Source organism: Dromaius novaehollandiae, chromosome 16, assembly GCF_036370855.1.
Source record: "Dromaius novaehollandiae isolate bDroNov1 chromosome 16, bDroNov1.hap1, whole genome shotgun sequence".
In the NCBI taxonomy this organism is placed as follows: domain Eukaryota; kingdom Metazoa; phylum Chordata; class Aves; order Casuariiformes; family Dromaiidae; genus Dromaius; species Dromaius novaehollandiae.
The window spans coordinates 16,053,022-16,063,476 of record NC_088113.1 but is presented as its reverse complement, the minus strand read 5'-3'; the positions used below and the strand labels follow the sequence as shown (position 1 = coordinate 16,063,476).

The 10,455-nt window shown below is 37.1% G+C and overlaps 1 protein-coding gene across 2 annotated transcripts in view; it reads right to left on the bottom strand.

Moving 5' to 3' along the window:
- Positions 1 to 4,010: 4,010 nt before the first annotated feature.
- Positions 4,011 to 10,455, bottom strand: part of VAPB (VAMP associated protein B and C) — a 33,293-nt gene continuing 26,848 nt past the window's right edge. Inside the window, exons 4-7 of one of the 2 annotated variants that reach the window (XM_064521575.1) lie at positions 9,143 to 9,223; positions 7,578 to 7,631; positions 7,252 to 7,308; positions 4,011 to 5,233 (exon numbers count right to left, since the gene is read on the bottom strand). In XM_064521575.1, the coding sequence (XP_064377645.1) occupies positions 5,075 to 5,233; positions 7,252 to 7,308; positions 7,578 to 7,631; positions 9,143 to 9,223 (351 nt within the window). In that variant the 3' untranslated portion in view covers positions 4,011 to 5,074. Of the gene's footprint in view, positions 5,234 to 7,251; positions 7,309 to 7,335; positions 7,513 to 7,577; positions 7,632 to 9,142; positions 9,224 to 10,455 lie in introns of both variants that reach the window. The other variant, XM_064521574.1, reaches the window with a different exon arrangement.

The window sequence follows — 10,455 nt, the reverse complement described above, 5'->3', positions numbered from 1 at the left end:
ATTGGTTTACATGAATATTTTCTAATTAGTAAATTAAATTTATAGGCATGTATCTGATTACAAAGAATAACTTCTCAATACAGTACTGAACTAATCTCACCCCTATACAGATTACTTTCTTCTTTTTATATTAGTGTTTCTGAATCATAAAAAAAATTCTCAGATATGTACACTGAAATTTGTACAAATGTGCACATTTAAAGACTTCAATATTGGAGAATTTTTTGTTATAATTCATCTTCTTTCAAAAAGAGTATAAGGAGTATAAGGTTAGAAGATACCATAGAGTCCATATCCTGAGGAAAACATATACTTGGAATTACAGTAGGATTTTTGACCTGTTTGGTTTGTGGCTAAAGAACATATTAGCAGTATAGAAATCTACTAATCATTTCTCAAAGATTTTCAAACATTTTCATTTCTGGATAATCACCAGATGCTTCTACTTCAGGCAAACAGTGTTTGTTATATCTGCACAGGCCAACTGAGAGCACCATACAGAACATGTTCATTAACTACCTGCATACAATTTTATGCAGATGAACGATCTAAACTCAGTCCTCTTTTTCCTTCCCATCGTCCAGCTCCTCCATTTTCTGGGATGCTGTTCTTACACTTTTTTCCTTGAAAGTGAGTACAGTTCACTCACCACTTGTCCGCTCTCAACGTGCTCACTTGAGGATTGGAGCAAGGATGCTGACACAGTTTGAAACAGCATGAAAAAGTGGCTCTCCAACCTCAAGCACCTTTAGTGCTGCCATGAAGTGCTATTGTAGCTGTAACACAGCCACCACAAACACGAAGTTCAGAGTGCTTGTTTTACATGTTCTTTACTTTCAAACAAAGTGATTTTTGGTTGTGTTTTTATCTCAGTGACTTTATACAGAAAACAAGACTCAGGATATGACATTTCAGGACACCATGTGGAGCAAAATAAGTATAGCTTCATAAGCTTAAAATGCTAGAGTTAAGCCACTATTGTGCCTAAGAAATAAGGAGGTGTTCCAATTGAGAGATGAAAATGTAAAGCATGTTTTCTAAGAACAAGGGATGACATGTATAGAGTTTTCTTGCATTAGGCAACTGCAACATTAAGTATCTTAAGACAGTAAAAATCCATCATCACAAGGTCCACAACTGTGGACCACTATATAAATGTCCTGGCTGCTAAATCAAAATTATAATAAAAATCGCAAGTCTACATGTGCGGGGAACAGAAACCCTTTATAGTTTATTGGTGAGAAAAAACTCTAGCAATTTGCAAAGTGAGCTTCCAACTTTATCCCACTAACAGCATTTCAGGAGAAAAAAGTAGCATGGAATACTGTTGTCAATCTTTACAATCCCATATTTTTAGAAAATTACATTATGGTAATCAATCATCAATCTCTCTCAATTTTACATACACGGTATTATCTTGCTCTTTGATCCTTAAGGCTCTTCAACAATTACACCAAACTAGGTGCCTAGCCTGCATATGCGTTTGCTATAGTTGTGCATTCCTATTTGATGACTGCCAATGTAGAGCAATAGTTATCATTCATGCACAAAAGATTTCCTTCAAGATGCGGATAACTATGTGGAAATAGTAGAAACTGTTTTCTGTTCATTTCCCATTGGCTTCACGACATTTTAGAAACCTATTCACACAGAGGGCCCAAGGAACAGACAAGAGTGCAAATATCCAGAAAGGGAAGACTACCTAAGCAGCCTCTACTGACTCTTATAAAAATTAACAGTACATGTATATGCAAGTAGCTATCTGAAAATAATGGCAAGAACAATCATTAGATTAAGTAGTAACTTGATTTCTACTATCATGTATCAGTTATACACTGTTTTCTAACATCTGGTGTCATGTGAGAACACCAGACAATAATAATATTTATAAACTTTGTTTCATGCATAGCTTCCTAAGATACATAATGCCCTCCAGAATAATTCACTTTCTATGAACACTTGATGAAAGTATTCGCTCTGGTGTCATCACCTAAAGTACAACTTACAAAAATCCCAGTGGCTTAAGAACACGTAGAAATGATTTTGGCAATACACCCAAAGACTAGCTTTTTAAGAATCTTGCCAGGAAACATCCACAGTTTTCCTTCTGCTGCCTAAGAATAAAGGGTCCGGTCAAATGGACAGGTAAAAAGGTTCCCACTGAACATTCATTTTATTTTAAGCTCAGCAAAAATAAAGCATTATCCAGACAATTCAGTGCTACTATCTGTTTAGGCTGTTGTCAAAAATGGGAAGGAAAGACCTCAGAATTTTGTCAAGTTCCAAAATATAAAAACTTCATGTAACGGTCTGGTTTAAGACTGACAGCGTGGGTCAGTCCCAGCTGCAGACTGCAGTTGTTACCAGTACATCCTTAGCTAGCCATTTAAACTAAGGACCTCTGTTTGGTGGTCTCTTTTAATCATGTTTGTAAGGCATCTAGCAGAGCATGAGAGTGTTTTCCTGACCTCTATGTACTTCTGGAATGCAAACAACAGAAACAACTTTGCTCACAAATGACCAAGTTCCAAGTTTTCACAGATCACTGAGGAGTGCAACTATTAAACACCAAAAGGAGGAGAGACATTCTGCTGGCTTTCTTCATCTGGAAGCTGCCTTTGCCAGAAAAATCATGTGTGGTAGCTAACTGTGTGTGACATCTGCCTGGAATATTATTAAACATATCCCCACAAAGACCAGGTTAAAGCTTCAATCTTCCCCCTTTACTCTGCAAAGACAGAATTTTTTGAAAAGAAGCTTTTCTGGGGCTGTTTTGCAGCAGGACAAAGTGCTCTCAGAAAAGTTAACAACATTAGTATTACTATTTTTAAGAAAAGCAAATTAGGAGTTCAGCTCTTCAGAAAACACATTTTTAGTGAGGTCAGAATGTTTACAGCCTCCAAAAAAACACTGGATAGTTCAGTCTCCCTTTAGTCATGGTTTTCTCAAAAATATTCTTCAAAGCCATGCAAACTTATTTTACATCAGTTACCTTATCTTTTTGAAAAGGTTGTTCTTAAATGCTTATTGTAAAAGTTTCCATTAGCTTCTAATGCCCTGAAAGTATCTCCTTCTTGATCAGTTCTGCCCAATTTGTCACACTGAACTCACTGCTGCTTTCTTTCCGGCTCATCTCCCATCTTCTCTGCCCTTTACAAGCAGACTTTAATTGCTTTGTCCCTTCCACCCTGAGCAGACAAGGCACTAACATTTTAAAATGCTGAAGATGCTCATTTCTGTTGGCTCTTCTAGAGGAAGCTTGCACAGAGTTGTGCTCATAAGCTGAACATGCCAGGGAGAATTTTTTTCCATTTTCTTTTTAAACTTCACATAGAATTTTGCTTATTTGCACTTGCAAAACAGGAAACCCTTGAGATATGTGTGAAATAAATATAAAGGTCAATGATGCAGTAAGAGTGTAGTAGATAGTGCAGCCCAAACAGTTTCCTCAAGAATCACAGGAACAATAAAGGAAAGAAAGAAGCCACATTTTAAAGACACATCTTAATCCTGAAGGGTGTTATAAAAACTTTGGTATGCTACACTAGACTGGCAATGTCACTGATGGTTTCTGGACCTAACATCTATGAATATACGGGGATTTACTTGCTCAAAAAACTATTTCATCTACTGAAATTCGACATGCTAAAATATATTGAGTTTATGTATTTTGTAATAAAAGTATGCTTAGAAACACAAATATCTTAGCCTCACTTTCAACATACTATCAACTATATTGACTACTAAATCCAATCAAACTGAAAAACGGGAAGTTATGTAGTACATCAGCAGTCGGTATGATTATTTTGAACAACACTTATGTATACCAGGCTTAGGATGGAGTTGGATTTATTTTAGAGACTAAAATTACGCTGGGGAAAAAAAATCATCCTGAAATAAGACTGACAGTTTCCTGATGCCATAAGCAAACTAAGTTGGCAGAGAATACTGTTCTTTTTTTTTCCCCCCCTCTAAAACTGTGAGTACATGACAAAAGTAACAAAAGAAACTTTAGTTTGGGGGCTTTATTTAATTTCTTTTCTTTTCTTTTTTTTTTTTGATGCTACATAGTCAAACAGGATTGGTCTTTTTACGGCATAGAACTAGTTTACTACTAATATTTTTTCCCCTAGATAGACTTATTTACATACAAAAACAGTTTCCTGACCACTGTTTCTCCAATGCTCAGATGATCAAAACTCCAACAATTGTGTAGTGCCCAAAACACCAGGAGGCAGAAGAATCTCGCATCACTACAGCAGCAAATTTTTAGTTCTAGTCACTGGCTTTAAAACAGGTGCCTTTTTATACCATATAGTATTAGTCAATTTTGTGACAATAAGGAAACATGAGATGAAATACATTAAATAAGTTAAATATGCATTAAACATCTCTGAATAACATTTTAATTCAACTAAATGAACCAACAGCAATGTAGCTTGGTCCCTTTATGAGAAGGCGGCATTGACCTTTATTCCAAATGAGTGTCATACCAGTCAATATATGCCTCTTAATGATGCCTAGCACATTCAGCATTGCCACGTACAATTCTTTTCAGCTTCTCACTATTCATTTAAGTGCCAAGAAATTGGTAACTTGCACAGAGTTGAAGACACTGACAGAAACTGTTAAATTTATGAGTAGAATGGTGGATTAACATATTTTACAGAAGTTATCAACACCTCCTGCCTAACCCAGCTCCAAACATCCAATAGGGCCAGCTCCAGCAGTGGAGGAATAGTTTTTTTCTATTTTTCTTTTTTTAAAAAGAGGTAATCCAGCAACATGTACCAGGGTCTAAGAATGTTTAAAATGACATATACAATATTCCATTGTAGTGTTAAATCGTGATTTTCCCCCCCATTCATCACTGAAGAATATTCTCTTTCATTCACTCATTGTACATTTTAAACTTTCTAGATTATGTTACATAATATTTGTGCAGGGGTAATTTAAAGGCAAGACCTGTGAGATGTCATACATTAATTTTTTTTTTAAACATTGTTATGAATAAATTTAATCCAATGATATGGCAGAACCATCAAACCAATTTACAATTCCCAGCATGCTGCCTCTACAAGGCTATTTTTCCTATAATTACACCAAAGATAAAGAACAAAACCACCAAAGCAAGTAGTCTAGAGCTGAGCCCTTCCTCCTTGGCAGCAGCTGCAGAAGCAGATATTGGATTGTTTGTCTGGGGTGCCTTCCTCATCCGAAGTCCATCTTCTTCCTAAAGGAACGTATGTGGATTATTTCTTTTGAAAAAAGCATTAGCATTTACCCAGCCAAGCGTGCATAATGAAACAGGGGAATGCTTAAGTAAAGCTAACTTACAGCTCTATTTCTCAGACAAATCTGAGCAGGGAGGGCAGTGAGGTGGGAGAGGAGCTCTGTATCTACTTGGCTGGCAAAAAGCAAACCACATACTCTAAAAGTTTTCTCCTCCTGACTAAGGTAACGGAGGAAGCGACAAGGAAGCCTGCAAGAACACATGTCCAAAGTCTGCAGGAGGTTCCAGAACACCAAGAACAGTGAAGAAGGGAATAGCACGAAGATGCTGGTCTTGCTCTCTATGCGAATATAGTGCTGTTGGAGAAAAGCTTTTCAATCCCGCTTGTTAAGATAGGTTACAAAAATGTACAATTGTAAGGAAATTACACTCGTTATTGCCCTCATGAGCTGGGGTTTTCACAAGCAAGTTTCCCCAGCATTTACAGGGAAATCTGTTTTCCCCACCATATACATACGGACATTTTGACACTACCTCAAAACTAATGGTAATTATTAAGACTTTCCTTTGGTATGATTTTAACAGATCTCTTGATTTAAAGATGTATGAGACAACAGATAAAGCAACATTATAACACTGGCTATTATCATTTCAAGAGGAGCTCATGTTCCCCACTTCTCGATCTAAGCCATTGTGCAGTGCAGCTGGGCGCTGACACACTCCGTTCCATACCACAGACTGAACTTCAGGGGTCAGTAAAACGAGCCTAACTTGTATTCAGCTGACGCGAGTGTCAGGCTTTACTACATGATACAGTATTAGAGTGTGAAAGTATAAAAAACTAAAGCATCATCCTCCAGTTTAAACATAAAAAACAGTCAAGAAATAAAATTATAATAAAAGTTAATGCAGCCTTTAAAATTGATGGATAAGAGAAATTCAAAAAAAACCCATTCTATGTCAGTGTTGCTCACTTTTGAACTGAAAGCAGCACCTAACTTTTGGCGGAGAACATTAAGAGTCACAGACTACCTGGCATCTCACTACTGCTAGGAATCTGGGTAGGGGACAACTGATTTTTGTAAACAAAGTGTCGCTTACCTATATGGTACTTTCATTGACAAACATTTTAATTTTCTTCTGACTGTGCCTCTAGTCTGGCAACGCCTGCTACCTGACAGTCAATAAGCATACTGCCTTCTGATGTTTTACAGACATTTCTGACAACAGCTCACAGTTTTAAAAGATTATTGTAAGAAGTCAACTCAATTCTAGATATCTCCTGAAGACTACCTATTCAAGACTGCTTCGAAGAAGGGGGAAAAAAAAAAAGGCATTTATAGTATTGTGAGCCACTGCCAAAACACGAGCACAAGGAGAAGTTACGCTTGCATCTCAGCTATTTATACACATATTATTTCTATGTGCACAACAAAATTGGTTTAGAAGTGTTTAAAGGATTTCTTCATGCTTCGGCCAGACAAGCAACATCATAGCTGACAGAACATAGAGTTTCTTTCATTGGGCTGGAATAGTCATGAATTTTAAGTTCAGTGGTGCTATTATCTATGGAAATTAAACTTTAGTAACAAATGAAAATACTGTAAAAGAGCATTTCAGCATGGTGATAAAGGCTTCTAATTTACTTGGTTTCATGGTAATGTGCTGGATATGGCTGAAAACAGATTTCCTATTGATCAGTGTTACTTTAGTCATTTCTACTGCATATTATAGGTGCATGAATATTCAGTATTGGCACAAGACTGCCCTCAAGCTTCTATCGGTTTGAGAGAACAGGGCCAAAGCTAACAACAAATGCTTAATTCAAACTGAGAAAATAAGGTGGGAAAATAAAGAGAGGGAATTCGTCACTTTGGGTTGCTATTCAATCAGTTTCTCTGACTGCACGAGTTTTATGCTGCTTTCAAAGGAAGCACTGATTTCAGCACTTTTTCCTGAATCTACAGAAAGAAACCTAAGTTCTCTTTTGATTTATAAACAATGTTAAACTATTGTACCATGGTCAGGTAACCAAACCTTTCAGCCTCAAGCATCTTTTCAGGAAAGTAGTATATCTGAAAGAAAAAAAAAAAAATCTTTACCTTAAACTGTTTATTCTCCTCCCGTAACCTCTGAACTTCTACTTGAAGCCTCTTATATTCTTCCATTACTTTCTTAACTTCAATGTCATCCAAAGAGGAACTTATTGATTTAGACATTACAGAAGAATCTGTCTTTGTTGCAGTTGTGGATACAATTTTATTTATTTCTATGTCATGCTGTTAAAAAAGGATAGAGTGATCTTTGGTTAGTTATTAACACCACATCACACCACACCACACACCTGATACTCAGGAGGAGAATCGGGTAAAATTGTCTGTGCACACCTGAAGCGTGCCTGTATTAAAAGAAATAAACATTATTTTTCTTTCTGCAACCTTTACTTCCCCCTATTTCAAAGAATCCACCAGATCAGCAGTAATAAGTGCAGACAGAATGACCCCTAGTTTCAGCCTCTGCATACTGAAAAGGAAACATCTGTAGAACATCTCTCAAAAAAAGAATGGGAACTCGAGTCCCATCTGCTCTCTTTGCTTTGTGGCCCCAAGCCTTCAGTCTGCTTACGGAGCACCAAGACTCTCCTCGATTCTCCCTCCCCAAAGCACAACACAAGCAGCTATTCCGAAAATGAGCATATTGCTAGGAACCACCCAACTGCTCTGCTGCACTTTGCTCACTCTTTCACTTCCCACAGCTAGATAGCGCCTCTCTGTCTTTCTGTGCCTCTGCGGTGAAAGAGGAACTTTCAACCCAAGTTAGGGAACAGAAGCTGCAGAGCTCCAAAACTTCTTTCTTTTCCTGCTGTGGGATTCCCTGTATGTTGTATACTACAAAATGAAAACGGACCAACTCTAATTAAAGAAAAACAAACCACTCTTCCTCCAACAAAAATACCAAAGTATTAACCAGAAGGTTTTATCAACAAACAGAATCTTGTTACTACTTGCGCTTTGTTTTGCCATAATGAATTTTAGGGATTATAAAAAAATTACTCCTAAACAGAGTAGCTGTTCAGTTAACTTTCACATAATTCACACTCTTTCCTTCCTCTTGTCACACCTCTAACCTGGACACACGGAAAATACACTAAAACAAAAGCAAATACTTCTAGGGCAAATGTTCATTGTTTGGAACAGGCAGACAAGACATAAGCCCACAACTGTGCTGTTTTACCAATGCATAACTGGAGTTACAAGCTGCTCAGTGCAAGGTAGAACACTTGTGCCTTCAGTACCGACCTAGCAGAAAACATTTCTAGGTTTGTTCCATCCAGTATCAATTCTACATTTGACACTGCATACTTCCATTAGAAATTAATCACTGCCTTCATGGCCCTAACAAGGATCCTACACTATTGTAATTGCTAATTGCAATATAACCCCTAGCTGCATTTGTGTCTTCCCAACTAGCTTTCCAACTCTTTACCTGCTGAAATCAGTGTCACATCAAGGAAGGAAAGGGAAGAGTGTTGGATAGGCAAGTTTGTACTGCTGATGGTTTTAACTGCCATGGCATAAATGCAGAGCTTTTAGGAACATCAATTGGCATCTTTCGAAATACATGTATTTTAATATTCTTTATCCTACATGATCTTTCAGTCAGTGAAAAAAGATGAACTCCAAGAATTTTTGTGATCATTACACTTGCATTGTCCAAATTAGCTCCTAGTTATACTAAGCATCACTAAGATTTTAAATAGTTTTATGTTTTCAAAGGTAATGGTCATCCAGATAGTGAAACAAAGGGTTCTGTCTTTTGCTTATATAGCTGTCTGTATAAACATGCCATTCTACATAATAAGCTGTGGTATTAAGTTAAATCACTCAAAACACATTTGAAAATACTCACAGGCGTATCATTTTCCGCTGGTAGCTCAAACACACACCTAAGTTTCGAATCCATGAGTTCTTCTGGTTTTGCTTCTTTCCACTTGAAAAATTAAATATTGAACAATGATATAATAAGACACATGATAAAAGCAGTATAATACATAAATGAATCATGCCACCTTACTCAAGAAAAACTCTACAGGTGTTTATCATGTTACCAATAAAAATTATACATGATCAAAAATGAAAACAAATACGTAACTCTGAGTTGTATCTTAAAGAGAGATCGGAAACTATAGAGTATATAATTCTAAATAGTTTGAAACTTGCAGTTAATTTATAGAACTCAGAACTGTGTTAGAGTAATCAGCACAGACAGGGGGAGCTACGGTCTAGACCAAAAAAAAAGATAAGATAGGAGGAGGGCATTCAAAGGAAGGGAAAAGTAACAAAACCCAAAATCAGTATACCAACTCTACAATGCTAGTTCAGCCTTTGTTCAGCTGGAGTACCTATTCAAACTTCTCAAATTTCAAATGAGGCTTTCAAGTTTTCTCCTGACCGGTATAGATTACAGGACTGTTCCTCCCCTTCTTCATTTTGCACTGGCCAGGGAGATTCCTGATACTTGCAAGGACATACATGATTCACAGGCGAGGTTTTACTTTTGCAGCATCAGTTCCTAAACAATGACAGATGTACTGCACACAGAAAGAAATAACTTTCCCCGCTCTTCCTTCTCTCCCCTTCAGTTAGGGAGTCTGCCAAAATAAAGTTTCTCTTCCAGTATTTATAGTAGGGATTCACAGTTATAAATCCTTGCCTGGTATCAGCTGTAACCCTGAACTGAAAAGGTTGGTTCACAGTAGTGATATATAGTTAGAAAAGCCCACATTTATGTTCTTGGAGTTTTCATGTTTCTCTTCACTTTGACTGTACTTTGTTTAGGAAGGTATTGCTCAGCATATCTCAAGTAGGTGTCAAGTTATGGCTAACCCCAGCACAACCTGAAGAATTTGACTCATCCTAAATAGCTGAAGTGTACTCCAGCTCTTCTGCGGCTGAAGTCAGATCTATTTTGAGCTTGCTGGCTGGCTGTGAAGTGTTGAAAGCTTTATAGTACTCCAGTAATTTGTCTCACCTGTTTATCCAGAATAGGAGGATATTTGGAGAGTGGTAACAAAACTAAGAACTGATCAAGTGTTATGGGGGGAAAAAAAAGAAAAATATTGGTCTGGAAAGCTCTGGAAAATTGAAAGGATCATTTAGGTCCAAAAAACATTCGTTGCTAGCAGAACATTTTTCATGGCATAAAGTAATTTATAAAAATTA